Source organism: Mangifera indica, chromosome 12, assembly GCF_011075055.1.
Source record: "Mangifera indica cultivar Alphonso chromosome 12, CATAS_Mindica_2.1, whole genome shotgun sequence".
NCBI classification, from domain to species: Eukaryota; Viridiplantae; Streptophyta; class Magnoliopsida; order Sapindales; family Anacardiaceae; genus Mangifera; species Mangifera indica.
The window spans coordinates 9,716,580-9,738,334 of NC_058148.1; the positions used below are offsets into that span (position 1 = coordinate 9,716,580).

The window sequence follows — 21,755 nt, forward strand, 5'->3', positions numbered from 1 at the left end:
CTTGTCGCTTTGGACCCTTTTTGGCCATCCTTAGCTTTATGCATCCAATATGGCCAAGTTGACCAAAGCTTCAGCACCATCACTTAGTCGAAAGCTGAGTATGCATTCCACTTAATAGAGCATCACATGCTTCAATCCATCGTAGAATATAGAAAGATCCACGTAAGAGTGCCAATGCAGTTTAGTATTTTTACATTTTATGTATATATTTCTAATCATCTTTCTAAAACCAATCCAACTTTGCCTTTTTGTTGATATTTCTCTTTCGGCCAACCCAATTGCCGATTGTGGCAAAACTGTTTCATAGTATGGTGCCATTCTTTCACCACCTAGTCTCTGGAAGCATCATGCCTTTTTCTGATTCTGAAGTTCACTTGTAACCAAATAAAAAATGACTCATACTGTAACCCTGTCCTTTGGAATACAGAATCTAGCTTTGACCTTACAACAATTATATATTTTTTTCGAGTTATCTCTATCTCTAAATGGGGTCCGAAAATTCCTCTTTAAGTCTACAACACTGATTAGTAATATTTTCATAATGCCACTTTCTGTGCCACCAAGCCTGTGGGAAAAGAAAAGAAAGATACCTAGCTTACAATCCTTTCCAGGGCCAATTTTCCCACAGATTCTTTGTAATACTACCAGATAAGAAGCAATACAGAAAAGGGTCTTAACCTGGAAATGAAACAAGAGTAGTGGGTTATTTTAAAATTATTTACAGTACAAATAATGTTCATTAAACAGATGGTACACAGCAGCCTCTCTTTTTTAATGAGTTGATGGCTGGAAAGATTGATGACAAATGAAATAAAGAAATCATGTTTTGAAGAAAATGGTGTCACTGTTTTTGTCTTCTTGTAGTTGCCTTTAGGGGTTCTACTTCTACCCTTGTCTGTTGCTGCTGCAACTTTCATCATACAGATTTAAAGGAGTAGACTGAATGATTTAAAAAAAAAAAAAGATTTCAACTATAAGAATAATAATTTAAATCTTAATGACGGTATCTCAAATTTAAACTCAGTTGCAAAGATGATTATTAAATATAAAATTTTATCTATTTAATATAATCAATTGAATTTTGGATGAATAATTTAACTTAAATAAACTTTCTCACTTAAAAAAAAAAACCTATCATCAAATAAGATTAGTGCCAACCCTATGCCACTCAGTATTATATATTTCAAAAGCAATATGAACATCTTGATTATTTTTATTGAACTTTTTGTTTTATATATAAAAATATGGGTAAACGACAAAACAATATACTTTATATGTATATATATTTGTGTGAGTTTCCAACAAGTTGTGTAAGAAAGCACTCTTGCTACTTTATGCTAAATTTGATCATATTTTAAGGTTTTACCATATACTTTTGGCCACCTTTACTTCTTTTAATTTATTTAACAATTAAAGATTGTAAGCAATTATTTTACTATAACCAAGTTATCTATCTACCCTTTAAATCCTCTTGAGGAATCATGAATATACCATGCTTATAATTAAACAAATATTCATAGGATAAAGCAATACTAAGACATCATAAATTTAGAACTTGTGAAATTGAAAAAATATAAATATGTCTTATAGATAAATTTGATTCAATCTAGACACTATCAAGCTTTATGGTGCCTCTCACATCGTTCATGAAAAGTTTATAATTAATTAGTTCTCATTTGTGGAAAACTTAGTGGGTATGTTATTACAATGGTCATTTCACTACTTTTTAAACAAGTTTAAGAGAAAGAGAGAAGATTTTTGTTATTCTTAGGAGAAATTCAATAAAATATTATCAAATATATATTTATTTTTCTTTGTTTATCAGCCTAATAACCATTTGTTCTTTCATAATATATTTTTATAAGTTGGGATTAAAACTGGAAGAAGCACTTATCTCATGTAACATATAGATAAAGATTGTTTGAAAGCTTCGCATGTGTGAATGGTCATCCTTGAATTTGGGTTAGTAATTGTTCCCATAAAATGTTCTATTTGATTTGTTACCCAACACCCTTTAGTGATTTTCATATTAATAAATCTTTTATTATATGAAGAATCATATAAGATAATATCACTAATAAAATGTTACCCAACACCATACGTGCTCAATTAAGTTTGTGTTTGACTTTTAAGCTCCAATTTTAAGATTTAGTTTGAGCTTCCAATTTCACACTTATTTATTTCATCCCCTTTTCCAGATATGTTAATTCAATTTTATATTCAAGATTATACACGAATGGGTAGATGTTACACTAAGTGGACCTTATTTCACATAGAGAAATTGCAATAATAACCCTTTGTTATATAAAGTTTGCACTTATCCCCTCATTGGACACTTACCTAGTTGGCATGTGTTACACCAATTGACAGAATCCAATTGACAGTTAGCCTATGTTGCCTCCAAATGTCACTTTTTTAATTTCATGTTTTTGGTGAAAATGAGAGTGTGATCATAGTTGAGGCTTTATATTAAGGTTTTGTCAGTACGATTAAAATTTAGTTTAAGGTTTTATTGGAAGAGTAGGAATGAGGACAAAATTGTATTTAATTGAATTAGTTAGCGAGGCTTGTCATTCAGACTTTCTAAAGTGGATTTAGCTTGTTTAAACTTAGACCTAAGTTTTGGGCCTCAGCTTTTTATTTATACCCAGTCCTTAAAAAATTTTCAACCTTTGAACATGTTTTGGGCTTATTCCAGTCCGACTCTACAACTCTAAAACCCTACAAAAACATCTCTATAATCTCTTGCAAGTTTGAAAAATTAACAAATACATCATGCCCACAATGAATTTTAGACCTTATGGGGTCTCAGGCTTGAACATAACTTAATGGACAAGGAAAGTTGGCAAGGTTATACCTCGCAACTAAGATAGAAGCTAAATCCAAAGGTTGGAAAACATTGACAACAACCAGGGAAATGCGGTTGCATATTGGGATTCATGGTGCTGGGCAAGTAAAAATGGTGTGCAAAAATGAAGTGAAGAATAGATATTGAGAGGAAGCTTGGCTGAAGAGAGATTAGGTGTTGTTATCTACAGGGATTTTTGTTGTAATTATGGACATGGCAGTTATATAAGGTATGCTATCGTTTTTATCTTTGGAAGACAGATAGATGGATAGATACAATAACATATAATACAAATGTTGAAGACACCTAATTGTACAAAGGAAGATGACAGAAGCAAGCGTTTTCAGATTACAGATGAAAACACAAACTTATTGATGAACAAAAGTCTACAACAAACAAAAAATCACAACTACAAATTTCACCAAAAATGAAAATATTTTTTCAATTTATAAACAGGGCGTGGCATTAAAATGAAAAACAACATAGACTTTGCAAAAGGATGTATATACAGCTACTTCTATGTGGTAAGTAAAGATTCTGGATCTAATGGGCACACCGTGTCTGGAAAATCTGCTCTTGGTCCGTCAAGGGAGTAGTATGCAAGGATATGAGCTGGCTGCTCAATCACTACTTGCTGTCCAATCTCATCAGCCTCATGAACATGTCTTAGAGGAATCAACTCGATGTTCCAATATGGGCGTACCATTGCTAAAAGATCACGACCATTTTGGGATGCTCGATATCCTTGCACCCACAAGTACCTCAGAGAAGTCAGTTGCTTCACAGCGATAGCTAAGGCACTCTCACTGAAGGAACAACCTCTCATTTCTAGTTTTTGCAGGCTAGGGCATCCCTTCGAGAACTCTATAAGCCCTGCATCAGACTGCCCAACACAACCCAAAAGCATCCACCTCACGTTTAAACTGTACTGCCCAATATAACTGAGACCAACATCTGTTAGACCTCCCTGTCTTAAATATAGAGCAAACCTTCGAAGTTTTTGACATCCCATCAACAGAGCTTGAACTCCGTAATCAAGTGGCAAATCTGCTATCTTCTCTTCTCTGTCAAGCAAAACTAGGCGAAAATCACAGAGGTTTTTCAAGTTATTCCCTATACATACCAGTGATGCATTTGTGATATCTGATACATAAACTGCCAAGTATTCCAGCTCCAGGCAGCCATGAGCCAGATAAGTTAAACCTGTTTGTGAGACTAGACCTTCTTCATCCTCCATTTCCTGCTCATCAGCCCCTCGCTCAATTCTAAGCCTCTTTAGTCTCCTACAATTCTGAGCAAGAACTTCTAAACCTCTATCTCCAATTACATTCCTTGTCTGCCATCATGAAAAGTAAATTAATACAAAAGTGCTCGTAAGTAGCCAATTTTTCTGAAACATTCTTCTGAATTTAGCCCCAAAATTTTAAACATTCCCTTCATCCAATTTAGTATAATAAACAATAGTCTAATACCAGTGAGATGACAAATTGACAGAATGTGAACAAAATAAAATTCTTGAAAAATATTATTCCTCAGTCTAAACTACAGCATCAAAGAAAAGAAGAATGTGCGAAACGAAACTACCAAGTAGAAAGTTACATAAAAATGTAAATAGTGACATGCATTATAATGTTTTAAAATCTAGACCTGACCGATATGTAGAATCACCAGTTGGGGCTTGTCCCACCTCAGACTAAACCTGAATCACTATTCACTAAAACTGTATGACCAGGCGATTTAAAAGGTGAACTGTTGGACCATAAATTGTCATTAAAAACCTAATGACTCATAATAGGAATAGAAGTCCTAATACCATCAAAATTCTTACTGCTTAACTCATGTTCTCCCCCTTTTCAACAACTACCTACTACTACGTTCTGTCAGTTGAAAACCTCTATATTTTTTACAACTAAAGAAAGCAAAACTATCGGCAATTGGATTATATATCAGAACATGTCTTAACACGTTTTTATTGACACCCAGGACCCACTCTTTTTTTTTCTTTTTAATCAAAACAATATTTTAAAACATTGAGGCGCATTTAGAATTTAAACAAAACGACCCTGTCACACAGCACAAATTTGGGAGGTGTAATTAAGACAAATGTAAGCAAACAGAAAGAAAAAGCATCTATTTACTTCAAATGTAAGCACACAGAAAGAAAACGCATTTATTTATGCAAAGACTTGCCATTCTACTTCAAACTAGTAGACAAGAGATAGAAAAAGCAAAACAAGAAGCAGGAAACAATTTTGTGATCCAACCTCAAGAACTTCCAAGTTCGGACACCTCTGAATTAACAGACAATGATCCTCTGTGTCCAGCAATGCGTAGAGGAGGTCCAACTTTTTCAAATTGGATGTAAGCGGAAATACAATGCACATTTCATTGTTCCCCATATAGGATAGGCCCAAACGGCATAGCCTTGGGGGAAATGATACAACAGAATACTTGTCTGCTGGTTGATCATTGAAGGAGCCCCCACAAAATTCCTCCAAAGCAGTTGCAGTCTGAAAGAAATTAACAAGGTTCAAGAGTTCACAGTCATTTATTTTCACTGATGTTAAGGACGGACAATTTTTGGCTATGAGTTCCAGGTCTTCAAAATTGACCCTCACAAGTTCTGTCATGTAGAAGTTTAATGTCTCAAGAACTGTGTTATTTAAAGCTAGTTCATGAAGCCAAGCGCCATCTTTCTCAGTCATTGCACTCTCCTCCAAAAATAAGGTTCTTAATTGCCTGTAGAGACATATGATAAAAACAAATAATAATACAAATCAATCCAGTCTCTCCAAAAAGGGGGAAAAAAAAAGTCAACTATCTAAGGCTGTAACTTGCATAACAATCCACAGAACCAAATCAATGAAAAGAAGCATGATACACCATAAAAATCGACTTACAAGCAACAGAATAGGATAGCATAGCACATAAGGAAAGAGATATTCAATAAAGGGAAAATACAGCTGCGGCGGAAGAGGACAGCGAGCAAATAGGCATAGAAATATTCGATAAAGGGAAAATACCCATTAGGTTAGGTTGAGTTTAAGTTAAATAAGGAAGCTAATTATTATGAGTTGTTTAAGCATCATCTTTAGGTTAAGAAAACTCATCTATATAATCAGTCTTGTGTGGAGGAAATAGCACTGTTTTTTATTCTTAAAAGACTTCTTGTAAGCAGATTAGCTCTGCAATAATTCAATTCAGGTGCAGTGCCTGGAAACTTTATCTTGTTCTGTTTTATTTGAATTCAATATAGAGTTTTTTTCTAGTTCTTAATACATGGCTTCCTTTAAATTCATTACAATCCCTGGAGTTGTAACAGTGAAAAACTGATAATTATTAACACCTCCCATTCAACAGTCTTCACATGGAACAAGGGGAAACATCTCTTCCAGTAACTGCTATCAGTTTAACTAATTATGATCTTCACAATGACATCAGTCTAGCTCATCTTAAGTCAACATCTCAGTCTCCTATTTCGATAATAGTTATGTGGTCCTCAGACCTTCATTGTAACTTCAATCCAGCTCTCAAAAATAACCACAAGGTGCATAATCTGAAAAGAGTCAACCTTAAAAAACTAAAGAGTCACAATCTCTACCTTATAAATACTGTAAGTTAAGAGAAGCCATACTGCCACAATAACTACTCCCCTTCGATAACATATCTGAGAAAAATTTATGAACATTCATTTTATTATAACCTTTGTTATATATGTAAATGCAAAATCAAACAAATCGTCGCAGCTATCAGCTGTCTGGTCTGGACATCTATGATGAAAATTTAATACCAATTAATTCTTTTGACAATGTAATTTTCCATAGATTTTAACAATTGCCCACATGAATCAGTTTTTATATTCTTTTTCATTCTGTCCTCCAAAACCCTAAGGCATCTGTTTCTTTCAAAAATCAAGGTCATTGTTATAACTACTGCATACCAGAGTAGTTACAAAAAGAAAGATTTCATTAGTCAATCAGAAAACACATGTAGCTACCACCATCAGCCTCCACCAAAAAAGAAAAATAATAATAATAATAATAACCAAGGCACTTTTCTTCATGCCAAGGCATGAGACGACTCATAAGTTGCTAACACAGAGAATTTCATCATGTAGATCCTAAAGGCAAACCAACAATCGCAGGAACTCGACATCCAATATCTTTACAAGTAGCAATATTTTTACTCTGACATGCAAACTTGAACCGGCCATTATGGGTATGCCTGCAACTTTTTGACTCCAAGTAGATTTTAAAAGAACTTCACAATGATTCGGGTCTTATAACATGCAAACTTGAACCAGCTAGCAATAGAGACAACCTAAAAATCAACTAAACATACAATAAATCAGATTAATCAATACAAAGAGCCTAGTTTTTCCTAACAAAAGTTCTCTGAACAAAGTAACTACACATTGTTGTAGAAAATCGGCAGTTCTCCCAAAAAAGCAAGTCATCCGTTCACAGACTACTTCTTCTATTCGATTCTAGCTTCCAGAATGAAAAACCAAAGTATGCAATGAAGCACAAACTTGGCAAAATAGATGAAGGGTTGTGAAATTTCAATAAAAAAGAATGGTGCTGAACATTAATGGATCAGGAAAGAATGATTCAACTTCGGAGAAAACAATAATGTATTGCAGCAACAACATTCTTCAAATGATATAAAGACATAACTTAAGAACAAGAGTTAACAGCTCCAAATGGTCAAGACAGCACTATCATTCCAAGCAAAAACAAAACCTGAAATTATATTGAAGTCTTTCTCAACTCAATACAATTTCTCACAACATTTTTTACAGCACCAATATATGCACCTAGCAACTATCAGATAATCTTAAGACCCACGAAAAAGTTCAATTAAAATAAAAATGAATTCGAAATAACAGAGACTAACTTATTAAACAGAGCTGAAGTACCTGCACGAGCGAGTCACGTGGAGAAGTCCATCAGTAGAGAACCCAGAACACTTATCCAGCTTCAAAACCTGAAGATTCCTCCCACGAGCCCTAACTAAATCTTCCAGATCCGAGTCTTTCACAATCATCCTCCGAAAGTGAAGCGATTTTAAACAACAAAACGACTGAGCAATTTCTTTGACCCAAGGCGTCACGTACCCGCCCCAATCCTCGGGTATCAAATTAAACATCGCCGCTCTCGGCTTCCCCTTCAATTTTAACGATTCTAAGTGGCTAAAACGACGCCGTAACCGCTCCGGTGTGGTCGTGTAGCACAAAGCAATCGTTATGTGCTTACGTGTAATTGCGTCCAGCTCGTACCATCTCCGGCACACTAACGAAACGGCGTCTCGGTCCTTGGGGTCGTGTATGTACGGGATCACGCACTCTGCAACCGTATCTGACATTGCAGCACCCATATTATTTACCCTTCTATCGTTGTCCATAAAAAAAAATTTACAACCTCCTCGATATATAAATAAAATTTATTTTTTCTTCACTAAAACAAAAATTATAAATCTCGGTCAAAATTTTCGACGGCCGATATTCAGTGGATCGGCGGAGAAGCTTGAAACTGAGAATTAAAAAACCTTATAGAGAGAACGAAATTACGGCGGGACGGGATCTAACACGAAAGCTATCCGACAAGAAACGAATCGGATCGGGGCGAGAGGATATTTGAGTATCATAACTGAGAGTGAAGTAGCTGAGAGTAGATAATAGACCATAAAAGCAGAGAAAAAGGAGTGTGAAGCTAAGATTTGTAAAGGATATTGGACGACGGAGATGATCGGAAGTAGAAAATCAGACGGCGACAATTTAAACAGTTGTTTAATAGAGAGAGAAAGCAAAGGGCTATTTGGATCAGAATCAGACCCTAGTTAGGCGTCCATCTAATATGCGCCACAAATGCACAAAGAGAGAGAAAGGAGAAATAAATAAATAAATAAAGTGGAAACGACAATGACATACCGGTGTAACCAATCAAACGACAATTCCAAAAAAAAAAAAAAAATTGTAAAGAAAGAAACTTTTACTGCCGGGAATTCTCCTTGGCTGTAATGTTTCGTGGCTGCATGCTATTGGCTGTTCAATAGTTTCACTGGTCGGCAGAACAAATAAATAAATAATTCATCTTGAAATACTCAACTTTAATTGACCTAAATTATTGGATTTTACTGCAAGTTCAAAATTATCCAGTGACACGTGGCACTCAAACTTCATTAGATGCTGGCAGTTAACCAATGACAAGGGACAGCTGGAGGTTAAAAAAGTCAATGTCGAAACTTATCTGAGGTGGCGACAAGAACGCTAATGATAATGATAGAGAACAACAAATTCTGATCTGCCTCTACAGTAATTACAAAATTAACAGATTTAATTTTTAAATAAAAAACATCTTTCTCACACAATTACCACAAAATTTTAATTTTAGAATGTGTAAGTGTTAACTGCGTGTTTAGTGCAATTAAAATTTTAATTGAGATCTTATTTAATAGAATTAAAAAAATAAAAAATGAATTTACCCCTTTTTTTTAAATAAATAAAAGTTGAATATTATAATAATAAAAGGATTATATCCTTTTGTTGATGTTAAATTTTGAGCACGTTTTACATGCTTGGTAATGAAAGTCAAGAGTATTGTAACGTTATATTGGTAATGTACTTTTTAGGTCTTAGGGATAATTAATTTGTATTTTATTGACTAAACTGTGTTATTATACTAGGAATAATTTATATATAATCATTAAATTTTTTGTCTCAATATGAATTTATTATAAATAAGAATAAACTTTAAATTGTCTCAAAATATAATCTTCTATCAATGTTAAAAATAGGCAATTAAAACATTGAGGATAATAGCCTTTGAAATTTATGTCAATGTCTACATCACACAAAATGGATTTTTGAGGTAGTATTTGGTGGCATGAAACTAAATAGTTGTGTGGCAAAACGGGTGAGGAGATTCTACTTTTGATAGTAAGTGGTATAAATATTCATGATAAGTAAGATATTTTTATCCAAACAGCGATCACACCACTTAAGTTTATAGAAAACAAAGATGTCATCTATATATTTGAACTGTTTTGACATATACCTCTGTAATAAGGATAATTTAGTCAAAATAAGAGTTTTTGTGACTACACTTCTTTTTAAATTATAACCTCTCTATAGTAATAAAAATTTTTGTGGCAACAATCTTGCATCCACCACTTACATTCTATTGGGTTATAAATAGTATTATTCAATCTAACAAAATTTAATGTTACGAAAGTGTTCACTCATTCTCGACAACTAATCGTAAATATTAGAGAATTTCGTGAGATCAATTTTGGTGAGATATAACGCTATTGTCTGAGAGTTAGGTATGAAAGTTTAAGAAGAATTACTGCCATCAACAGCAACAATTTTAAGTTTTTGCCTCTTGTATTGCTCACTCTGAAGGTTCTAGCACATGGAGACAAGAGTGTAGCAATAATAATGGATAACACTAGAAGAAAAGAGTAAAAGAAAGCATTTTATCAATTTTATGTTGATGTAAGAATGAAATGTTGTATTGTAACAAAACTTTAAGGTTCTGTTTGATTAATGGTGTTAAAACATTAGTCAAATAATTTATCTTTTATTATTAATATTATTTTATTTATTTGTAAATTATGAAAAATTTTGATAATTTTTTATTATTAATAGTAATGTTACAAATAATATAAGGAATAACCTAATTACTATTTTGGTATTAAAAAATTATCAAGATAATATTTATTTTATTATAATTATATTATTACTTATTAATTTTTTAAACAAAAAATAATCTTATTTTTAGTTAATATAATAATAAGTAACATAAAAAATATTTTTGAATAATTAAACCTAAAAATGTTTAAGTAAAATAATATTTTAATTTTTTATTAATTCTAATTAAATACAATAATTATATATATATATACTAATTTTTATAAATAACTTATCTTTATGATAACATTTCAATTTTAGTAATAAAAGTTTTTCTTTATCCTCCCTGAGAGTAATTTTTATTAGGCCAAAGCACTATTCCCACCCAACTTTTGATAAAAGGACAAATATATACTCAAGGCAATTGAAAATTTTAAATACCCACCTAAGTTTAGTTTATTGACATATATTCAAGAATTTTTTATTAAGATTTAGGGTAAAATTATCATCTTACTAATAATATTAAAATAATTAAAATTAAATTAAAAAACAAACAATTTTTTCTAAAAGGAGAATGATACTTTATTGTTTAGATTTGAATAATAAACATTGTCATCTCTAAGAGAAAAGAGAAATGGTGATCAAGTCTAGGTTAAAAACCGACAATTGTCGATGGACAGAGAAATAAAAAAAAAACCTTAAAGATTTAAAAGAAAAAAAATTATATTTTAAAATTAAGATACAAGATAAAATATTAATTTTCAAAAATTTTAAAAAATAAAATTATATATTTTAATAATATTATTAAAAAATAGTTTTATTTTATATATAATGATAATTTTAATAAAAACTTAAAAATAAATAAATATTTAAAACTTGGTAAATAAAAAAAATTGCGGCTTTGATCTTTTTGTTAAAATGTCAGAAAATGGTGAATACGTGGAAATTGTTGAAATAGAGGGTTGATTACGAAATCATGTCATTTCAATTTTGAACATCTGAACTTTGAAAATGACATGACTGCCATCATTTTCTGCTCACCATCTCAATCTTCTCTTTCCTTGATTAATTTTGATTCTGAGCATTAAATCTCCATAGCAACGTGGCATAACCCAGTGAACAAATTTCCCACTTATTTCAGTTTTTATTTTTTTTTATTTTTGCAAAATAGAGTGAAAAAATCACCATTTTTCACAATTAGTTTTCTAAGATTGTGGGGTGGTCGTGACAGCCTGTAAAACAAGTTGGAATTATTGTTATTATTTTGATCATATCATTTATAAACTATATCTTATGTTTTCAGAAAATTTATTCATACCATGTCTTTGTATTCTAAAGGGTAAATTTCATTCGTCCTAACTAATTTTTTAATGGTTTTTAATATTTATAGGATGGTTTATGTGAATTTCTTTTATAGGTTTCTGTTTTAGTACGGGGTCTATGGTAATTTTTTAAAAGGTTAGGGTGATTTTGTAATTTAAGTGTGTTTAATATATATATTTGGATTGGGTCCATGAAATAACCCTTAATAAGAGAGGGGTGGAAATTATTTCTAATTTCTTGGCAATGTTAGTTCAAAGGCATAAAATTTTCATTCTTTCTTGCAGGCGAAGAAGCCCCATGAGAAAAAAGTAAGAAACAGGAATCTCCATCCATCAATCAAGCTAAAATTATTTGCAACAGAAACTAGAAAATGAATCTCTTTTTGCCCATAGTTTTTTTTTTTTTAAATTTTTTGATGTCAAATAAAAAAAGTGACTGAGTGCTTCTCTATGTAAAATCACTGTCAGCATGTTGTTTTCCGTTCTGTTATACCCACATTAAACAGGGGAATGATTTTTATCACTGATTCTTGAAGTGGGTTCTGCATCACTTGACACAAAAATTTCTTCTCATTTTGCCAATCTGATTGCAAATCTACTCAGAATCAATTCTTTTAATTCAACTTTTGTTTCAATAGAAAGATGCCCCTTCTATGGGCTAAAATTGATGGATATTAATCTTTATTGTCAAATAAATCTGGTCGTTTTCCATGGTTAAATTAAAGCTCACCAACTGGACAGAAAAGTCAGCAAATCTTTAATCTGATTGATTGATCGATCCTGACCATTTATCTATAAATTATTGCAATTGGAAAGGGTTTTTGTCTTATCAAAATTTTTGAATTGGAAGTGGGTTCTTCATTGTTTGCCTCTGATCTGAGTCTCTTAATTAGTTATGTTGATTAAGAGATTTGCAGTCCTCATTTTTTGGGTTTTGGAATCTCTCCAGACATTTTTTGCTTCTTTTGGTAGGGCTTTCTTGTCAACTCTTTTTGTGCAAGAATCCAACCACCAAAAATTTGTCCTCAGGTGTTGCCACGACCCACAGGTATAAGAACAATATTATGCCACTACTTATAGTACACAAATAAACATACACGTTTTTAATTTGTTATTTTATATTTAATTTAAAATTATTAAATTATTTGATAAATATATACATATTTATATACTCAAAATAAAAATGAATGGACATAATTTTATTGCAACAATAAACTCCCAAATGTTTGCGCTCCGTTGAGGTTAAAGGGCTGAGATTTATTTTATTGCATTAAGTATTCCAAGCAAAGTCTGTACAACAAGATTGTTGTCATTTTGTGATCCACGATTTAATTTATTATTGTACTCCAGTCTCTTACCACCGACACTGGGAACGATGGCATTATACCGCGAGAGGTTAAGGCTAGACTTGAACTAGTTATAATTCAAAATGCTACAGCCGCAACCATATATCTACATTTTGGAGTGGAACATAGCACGTACACATCTACAAACAAAATTCAAATCACAAATCGAAATACATTCTGATATTATTCTCTACTCTCTTCACTCAAATTTGGCATATGCCCACTCTTATCACCATCATCATCAGAATTAACAGCATTTGAATCCTCCTGCAATGCATCCACCTTCTCCTCAAGCTTCTCACATTTGATCTCTCCGATGTTTGAGCTCTCAGATAATGATACCAATGCAATGCTTTTCCCAATAGCATCAACATCTCTGGTGCCGCAATAGAGACCCCGCCTACCAGCAAGAAGAATGTTTTGGTTCTCATCAACATTACTCAGAACAGCAGGCAACACATCAATCAATGGAGGGTTGCTCTGACTTGAACCACTAATGAGTAGTCGCAATGTCTCTCTTGCACCATTCTCTACCACTGATTCACTCTCAGGAATCATCGGGTTAACGAGTTTTGGGTGCAATGGAGGGATTGATGTTGATATACCAGGACCACCACTCACCAGATATCCTTGACCTGAAGAGCAAACATCAATCACTGGAATGTGAACAATTGGGTCACATATTAAAGGTGTGAAAGTTGGTATCTGCTGAGAACTTGACACTTGCAACCGAACCAACGGATCTGGCAGGAAAGCTGGGAAATCCAATGAAGGAATGTCAGCAAGATTAAGAGGTGAAGTTGGCGCCAACAAACTGGCAGATGCATTAGCTGATAACAAGGAAGAAAGTGGTGGGAGTAAAGGTAGTTCACTTGATGAGACTGGGAGTTGAGAAGGTATTGCTGGATGTTGCAACGATGATGACACACCTAGAGGGCACCAACAATAGTAAGGAGACAAGAGAGGTGAACCTGTGGTAGAGACTTCGGTCAATGGGCTTGAGGTTGAAGGGACAGAAAATTTCCCAAGTGATTCAAGAAAAGAGGTAGACAATTGGCAACCTCTGCCTTCTAACGTATTATTGCCAGTATCAGATTGATTCGAACATGATTCATCAGCAGTAGTAGGTGAAGAAACTGTCAAGTTGTCAACAGCAGACAGATAGCCATCACCTCGGCGCCTTAACTTTTCCCTAGCAGCAGCACTTCTTAGAGAGGACAGGCTTCTGGATAGACCCTCTTTGAAGGAACTTGATCTTGGACTGAGGCTACCCTGGTAGATTGAATTTGCCTTTACAGCTTGACTGCCAGAGTGCCGCAATCGCAAAGACTTAGAGGATGAAGACTGGCATTGAGTAATTTGAACTGAATCTGACAAATTCGATATGGTACCACACAAAGGAGCAAGTGAATTTGCACAACTTGCTCGGGTGTTGCTCAATGATGATCCCACAAGATAGGCACGAAGGTGAGTTGCTAGAAACCCGAGGCGTGACTCACTGATTCCAGTTAATTCAGCAATTGAAGGTTTCCTCTTGATAAAATCTTTCATCTGTAAGAAAGAGATTAAATATTATCAAATAATTCCCTAAATTGAGATCTTATTAAAGATGTGACCATCATCAAATAACATATACCTTTGAAATCAATTCAACGCCGAAAAGTTTAGACTTCTCTGAGCACCAGAAGTATGAAACTCTGCTATCTGGGCTCTCTATTCGAAATGATCGGCCAGAATGGTCTGCCGGAATCTCATCAATTACAACAGCAGAGCACTCAGATTTGCTACTCAGGGTAAACAATCTTTCTGTATGACCATCATCTCCAAGGAATGAGAGCCGCAGATCAGATGTTGGCAAGATTGCAAGACTTAGATTACCTCTGTAATATTAAGAAAAAGACATAAATAGTTGAGAAGAAGGAAACAATGAAATGAAGCTGTGAAGAAGTTTAAACACTATAAAAATTAAAGCTATACCGATCCAAAGGGGTGAAGGGGCAAATACTCTTGTCTTTTAACAAATTGAGCACAGAGTAGGTCTCATATTTCAGTTTTATTCAAATTTTAACAAATATGAAACTAGTAAGCTAAGACATGATGATTGATGCATTAGTTGATAAGTAGCTGCTTCCTACAGAATGCATGTAAGGTAACCCACAAAACACCCAGTGAGTGATTCATTGTGAGTACTGTCAATCCTATAGGGATCTAATACCTCAATATCCTAGAAAAACATGAGTAAGCAAGAGTGTCCATCACATCCCCAGGGTTTTTGGTTGAAATTATTAGCAGCAGTTGCGCAAATGGTCAAAACTATAAGACATCCAGTTAAAAAGACCTAAATGTGTTCACTTTTGTTTTTTTCAGTTCCATTACTAATTCAACAAGTTAGAGCAAAACCCATATATATTGTTAAAGGTTATTTCACACAGAGGTATTAATCAAGATCCACAAGAATACAGGACATTTTATAACAGATAGATTTTCAAAGAACAACTGAATTCATATTCATCACTTTAACAAGCATACAAAACTAAAATGAATGATAAAATCAAATAAAAAACAATGAAAAGAAGATATGAACAAATTCAAATCGAATTAAACATTTCACAGCCCACCATATATTTTAATAGAAAATAAAGAATGTACTAACATCAACTTAGGATCACAAGTAATTTTAAGACAAGGAATTCACACTCCTTTTTCTTCTATGGTAATTAAATATTGTCTCTACATACACAAATACAGCAAAACCATATAATATAGGAGATGAAACTACCTTCATTTCCCCTTAATTCAGAGATCATTAATACGCCCACTTTACCTACAAGTCAAAAGATATATTTATTTGGAAGTGTGAACATTATCACCATCAATAAACTAAATATAGAATCCTACAGTTTCAACTATTATCATCCGCCACCAGAAAACTTCCTAAGAAAATCATATTTGAAGACCCAAAAAATACAGTCAATGAAATTGAAAAGGCCACACCACAGAGCAAATTGAAAAAATTAATCACTAAGGCCAGTTTTATTTATAACCATTATGATGATATGGCAAAGTCATTTAATAAACCTCAATACCTTTTCTTGTGTAGCAGCCTAATTAAAAAGTAATTAGAAAAATGTAGACAAGATATATCCTATAAAAAGCCAAGTCAGATATGCATTTGCAATTTCATGAACCATGTTTGAGTGAAGTTTACTAAAGGTGATCATACATTTTAAAATTATAATGTTGTACCAAAAGCAGAAACCCTTGTGCTATGATCAAACCAGACAAACAGAAGGTTAATTTCACCAGTACAGAGCAAAAACAAAGGCCAAAATATTCTCAAAACATGAGGACACACATGCAACAGAAATATTAACATCAAACTTACAAGCATATTAACATGAGTGACATATTGTGAAACATCAGGACATTTTAAATCATGTATATTTTAAACCTCCTGCCAGCAGTCATAAAATTGCCACAGCAAATTAGCAATCAATTACCATTAGATAGCTGCAAAAGGAACCATCATATCTGTTCGCGTTACCAACAATAAAAATAGAACAACAAATCAACAAAAGACAACTTGCAAAACAAGAACTAAATTCATTGAATGATATTATTGAACATAATTAAACAAAATGGCTTCCTGAACTTGACCTTGCCGAAGGTTTTTTTCCCATTTATAACTAAAACCACAGTAACACAAAGAATTAATCATAGATTAAAATTAAACAAACAATGTGGCTTGAGAATCCCAATCATATTGAGCCATCCGATTAACTAATAACAAGAAGCTGAAAATATAACCACCCAACAAAAGAATGGGTTAAAACCATTTTATGATAATTCTTACTAGAACGAACTTACATACATGGTATTTATTCTCCTTTTTATATCTTTTACCGTGCAAAACAGCCATCATTTTCACAATTTCTAATGATTTATGCATTGTGATGATACTAAGAAAGCTAAAATCCAAAAATCATGCTTCATCACACATACATGGGCAAGTCGAAACACGAATATGGACTCAAAACCAAAACCAATTACCTTATAGAAGTTGGGCATAGCAGGCTCCCTTGCTTGTTTACCTTCCCAACTCGAATTGACACAAGTGGTATGCAAAAACACCTCGCTAACATACACACTTCCGACGGCTCAAAGTTCTGTTCACATAACGCTCAAAATCACTTATCAGCCAAATTAACAAGAAAAGCACAAAAAAAAAAATCAAAACAAGTGTACCTGACTTAAATGAGCCAATAACCGATCCTCGGCGATGCCGCTTGAAGCATTAGACTTTAACAACGGCTTCAATCGTTCATCAGCACGACAAGCTCCCATGACTTGCATATCGAGAGCCTGAAGCCACTGCAAAACCCTATCCTCACGATCGCTCCGTTGAAGCAACAAATCTCCGTCTCCTTCCTCGACAAAGATGTCGGTCAATCGCTCCGTCAGTCCAATCTCACGCGATCCAACGGTGGAGGTTTCATCACCGGTCGAAGAAATCGATGAACTGTCCGTGTAATCGTCGCCGTTAGATCGATCTACACGATTGTCAACAATATCGTGCTTTTTGGAGTCCGCCATGACAGATTCCTTTTTTCCAGTATATTCAGGATTGAAAAATCAACGGCTTAGTTCGAATAAAAAAATGATAATTTAATAGGATTTGAGAGGAAAATTTTCGGTTAATTGTTGTAGGTTGCTTGCAAGGAAATAGAGAGATAAAGAGAAAAGCGTTAAGGACAGGGTTTGTTATATAAATATAAATATATATGTATATACATTAAACAAATGATTAAAAAAAAAAAAACAGCAACAACAAATAATAACAACAATAATGCCTGGTGGATTCGAAAGGGCAGTTATCAATTATCAAATATAGTTTTGTTGATGGTTTGAGGTCCGCGACGTAAGCAAACGAGGACATGTCCTGGGTCCACAAGCTTGTAGTTAAGAAGGTTGACGTCAGCCAAAATATTTTATTTGATTGCTGGAAGGTCGTTGAGTTCTAACGTACGCATCCGGAGGAAAGGTTAATGAGGAGGCGAGGAATGGAAACTTTTCGTCATTTAAACTGGTGTTTGCCCTGAAAAAGGGGTAGCTGAGACGAAAAAAAATAAAATTAATCATGAAAAAAGGGACAGGTAATTAATTAATTTTAGAAAAAATGTGAGACCTTAGATTACAGATGCTGTCTTCTCTAGTCCACCTTTCATTCGGAACACTCCATTTTTTATTCCTTCTCGTACAATATTCAATAATATTTTATTTAAATATTATCAATTTTTTCTTTTAATACAATCTATGTATGTGATGTGAGATTCAACTTCAAATTTGTTATGGTGCATGTAAGTTCCTGAGCATTTTATTATTGATTTATGATATTCATGGGGCATAAGGGAATTTGGGCGATCTCAGAAATTCCAACCAAACAAGGACTGTTGGCTATGAAAGTTTACCTCCATAACAAAGAGAGAGAGAGAGAGAGAGAGGGTGAAAAAAGGGGATATTCTTGATGCCACAATGGCCCATCAGATTGACTGAGTTCAGTAGTCTTAAAAGAAAAAGTAAGTTGTTTAAGATTTTTCAAAAGAATAATGTTATATATAGAATTTATATATTTTTTTTTAAACATAAATAATAATATATTATTATATAATTAAATAATTAAAAATAAAAAATAAAATAATATTTAATAAAAAAAATTAGACCCATAATGTTATTGTTTTTAAAACTGTATGAGAACCTGAAGTCTTGTTCTTCGCGCAGTTCTCCACTTTAACCTACTGTTAAAAAAGTTCACATCAAGGGGTGGAGGGCAGAGCTGTGTAGACAATCCGAAAAATGGGGAAATCAATTATATTATAATTATACGCATTGTCACCTGGCTAGTACCAATCCAACTATTCTCATAATGAACCCGTTGAACAAACACAGCCATCATCCCACAAATTCTAAATACTAACCTGTCGCATTACAACTATAGAATCGATAGCGTTCTATTACCAACCATACAGTGTATACTAAGATTCCTAGCATAAGTTCCCCCTCCGGTTTGAAACTTACCACCAAAAAAACAAAATTAACAGCTAAGAAAATTCTTGCATCTAACAGGTTGGAAACTGTTAATTAAAATATTTAAAAAAAATATTTGATATTATTTAAGAAATGCAAATTTATGATATAAAAAGATGCCAACCCTCCAATTTCATTAAGAGGCATTTTTTGAAAAACGGTTAAACTGTTGTCTAAAGTTGATTCATTCAGTTGCATCTTAATTACCAAAAACATCTTGCAGTAAAAGACACTATCACTGGATCTCACTTCCTAAACAGTAATCTATCACAAGAGCTCTGAAGCTTAACATTACTTCTTCTTCTTTGGTTCTGCTGTATATTCATCAACTAGAGATAGAACATCTTTCCAGAATAGGCCCTCCACCAAAACTCCATCCTTGGTGAACCTGCAATATTTTTAAGACATCAGAAATGTGGGGTAGATACATCATTTCATATCCAAACTCCATAAACTTATAGAATACGCAATGTATATGCACTTAGCATAAACAAACAAAGGGATAAGTGTACACGTGTGTGTGAAAGAGAGACACAGAGAGAGACAGAGAAAGAGACCATTGAGTGACACTTTTGGTAAGCTCAACTGGCCGCCCTGCAGAAATTGATTTTGGATCTGCACTTGTGATGGTAAGAGTGTACAGATCAGAGAATCTTGGCAATTTAGAAGAAACCACCAAACCAGTGCTGGAGAAGGAACCCTGTTAAACAAATTCCCATGGCCAAGATATTACTTAAATAATAAATCATTAGTGTATTAACATGACTAAAAAGTTTACCAGTAAAACTTAATTAATTTATAAAAAATGCGGCAAGAATATGTAATATTGTTATTTTATATGAGATGCTAGTACAGATAGCCTAGAGAGGAGAAATTCATAACCTAAAGCCAATATTAGAAGGATCTGCCTTGGCAAAATTAGTCTAGATATTGCAGAGATCAAGAAAAAGTAATTGGAAAAATAAAAATATCCATGGACACCGGAGGTAGAACTTTGCACTGAATAGCATTAAGTGAGAAAGAGGACCCAATAAAAAGCAATCAGAGAAGATAGAGCTTTATGGAAAATAAATCTTCAGAATTGCTACCTTCCAAACACACTAAATAAACTAAACAATATCACCATCCCAGTTGTCTCTGCTACCTTAAACCTAGATTAATCCTCCAACCATATGGACAATGCCTAAAAAACCTACACAAAACATTGGTAAAAAATCAACTCTCACCAAGAAAATAAGGATTCCAAAGCTTCCTCAATCTGAGGTTGCAGAAAAACTGCAGAAGGGACTTAAACGTACATATGGAATGTCTTCACAGAACAACCAAAAACCCATGAACTTATCAACAAATAGGCACATTTAACTAGAGGCACCATCAAAAAATGCTATGAAGCAACTCCACACAGTAAATAACAAGAATTCAGGGATATAAAAATTACTAAGTCACTCTGCTCATTCAAATCAACTAAGTTAGACACTGCAGTATTTATATCAAGGAATTTGCATTTACTTGCCTCAAAGAACATGTATAACTACAAAAAAGGTGGCATACATTTGAGTAGTATATTGAAAAAAAAAAACATATATCAATAATGTTTCACCATCTATGTTCTATTCAAACACTCATAGAATGCTGAATACATGCGTTCAAGACATTAAATGCATAGAATTGCAAAAATGCTATCTAGCAAAAATATCTCCAAAACGTCGTATTCATAACAGGAAAAGGTGCTTACCTCGCGAGGATAAGTAAATAAGATTGCGTTCTTTTCCTTTGTGTGGATGAATAGCTGCAATATCACATTGAAAACTATATACTTGCCAGAGTCAAGGATCAAAAACAATTGAAATCTGCCTCATTGCAGAAAAATAAGAGAAACATCAAATCTTCAAGTAGAACAAATATCAAATTGCAAAACAAATAATAAAGGTTTCAATTAAATATAACAAACAGGCCTCAGATCTAACCAAAATAAAATCAAAATTGAAAAAAAAAAAATTAAAGAAAACAAGAAGAGGATATAACGCGATACATCCGATCAAAAAATCGCGATTCTCTGGAAACTTCTTTTTGTAAAATTGAGCAACCAACGCAATGACAATGATAATTGATCCCATCAACAATCTAATATTGCTCATTCTCACGTCTTCCACATAACCGCGACTGCTAACAATCTATTTCAGCAAAATTAAATTAAAACAAAACCTCAATGTTTTAAGGAGCTTAAAAAATTAAACTGATAAAATGAATGGATCTAGGTTTTTAGATTACCTCAGGAACGGTCTCATCGAGGATGTGTTTGATGGAATGGTGATCTAAGAGATTTGCCTTCTTAGGGTTTTTGTTAGCCATTTCTGCTTTCTCTGGCATTTTTTCCGCCGCGGTGTTTGTCTGAAAATTGTCAGTGAATTTGAGGTCTTCCTTCCAGTCGGAGATTATAAAGCGTGTTGATACAGTTGACTGTCTTGGGCTTCAACGACATCGTTTTATCGGACTAAGTCAGGAAAATTGAAACGTTTTATTGG

The 21,755-nt window shown here is 33.5% G+C and overlaps 3 protein-coding genes across 3 annotated transcripts; all 3 read right to left on the reverse strand.

The window, feature by feature from the left end:
• Positions 1-3,173: 3,173 nt before the first annotated feature.
• Positions 3,174-8,724, reverse strand: LOC123193080 (coronatine-insensitive protein 1-like). Its single transcript, XM_044605867.1, has 3 exons — positions 7,767-8,724; positions 5,113-5,587; positions 3,174-4,184 (listed from the first exon to the last, which is right to left on the reverse strand). Exons 1-3 carry the CDS (start codon positions 8,249-8,251, stop codon positions 3,366-3,368), a joined length of 1,779 nt encoding a protein of 592 aa, XP_044461802.1. The 5' UTR covers positions 8,252-8,724; the 3' UTR covers positions 3,174-3,365.
• Positions 8,725-13,196: 4,472 nt separating this feature from the next.
• Positions 13,197-17,918, reverse strand: LOC123193057. Its single transcript, XM_044605830.1, has 4 exons — positions 17,392-17,918; positions 17,197-17,312; positions 14,783-15,026; positions 13,197-14,697 (listed from the first exon to the last, which is right to left on the reverse strand). The coding sequence occupies exons 1-4, from the start codon at positions 17,737-17,739 to the stop codon at positions 13,330-13,332; spliced, it is 2,076 nt and encodes a 691-aa protein (XP_044461765.1). The 5' UTR covers positions 17,740-17,918; the 3' UTR covers positions 13,197-13,329.
• A 1,412-nt stretch (positions 17,919-19,330) lies between these two features.
• On the reverse strand, positions 19,331-21,741 carry LOC123192179 (probable signal peptidase complex subunit 2). The gene is made up of 5 exons (XM_044604637.1): positions 21,502-21,741; positions 21,253-21,404; positions 20,966-21,047; positions 19,788-19,930; positions 19,331-19,618 (listed from the first exon to the last, which is right to left on the reverse strand). Exons 1-5 carry the CDS (start codon positions 21,598-21,600, stop codon positions 19,522-19,524), a joined length of 573 nt encoding a protein of 190 aa, XP_044460572.1. The 5' UTR covers positions 21,601-21,741; the 3' UTR covers positions 19,331-19,521.
• Between the last annotated feature and the right edge of the window lie 14 nt (positions 21,742-21,755).

Bases quoted from the DNA above. Each gene is read 5' to 3' on its own strand.
- LOC123192179 (XM_044604637.1), bottom strand. From the start codon at position 21,600: ATGCCAGAGAAAGCAGAAATGGCTAACAAAAACCCTAAGAAGGCAAAT. The intron at 21,048-21,252 runs ATATCCTCTTCT...TGACTCTGGCAA, and splicing joins TTGATCGGATGTATCGCGTT to GTATATAGTTTTCAATGTGA. The intron at 19,931-20,965 runs GTAAGCACCTTT...TTTGTTTAACAG, and splicing joins TATTTACTTATCCTCGCGAG to GGTTCCTTCTCCAGCACTGG.
- LOC123193057 (XM_044605830.1), bottom strand. From the start codon at position 17,739: ATGGCGGACTCCAAAAAGCACGATATTGTTGACAATCGTGTAGATCGA. The intron at 17,313-17,391 runs GTACACTTGTTT...TTATGTGAACAG, and splicing joins TATTGGCTCATTTAAGTCAG to AACTTTGAGCCGTCGGAAGT. The intron at 15,027-17,196 runs GTAATTGGTTTT...TTAATATTACAG, and splicing joins CTATGCCCAACTTCTATAAG to AGGTAATCTAAGTCTTGCAA.
- LOC123193080 (XM_044605867.1), bottom strand. From the start codon at position 8,251: ATGGACAACGATAGAAGGGTAAATAATATGGGTGCTGCAATGTCAGAT. The intron at 5,588-7,766 runs GTACTTCAGCTC...ATGTCTCTACAG, and splicing joins CACGTGACTCGCTCGTGCAG to GCAATTAAGAACCTTATTTT. The intron at 4,185-5,112 runs GTTGGATCACAA...TCATGATGGCAG, and splicing joins CGAACTTGGAAGTTCTTGAG to ACAAGGAATGTAATTGGAGA.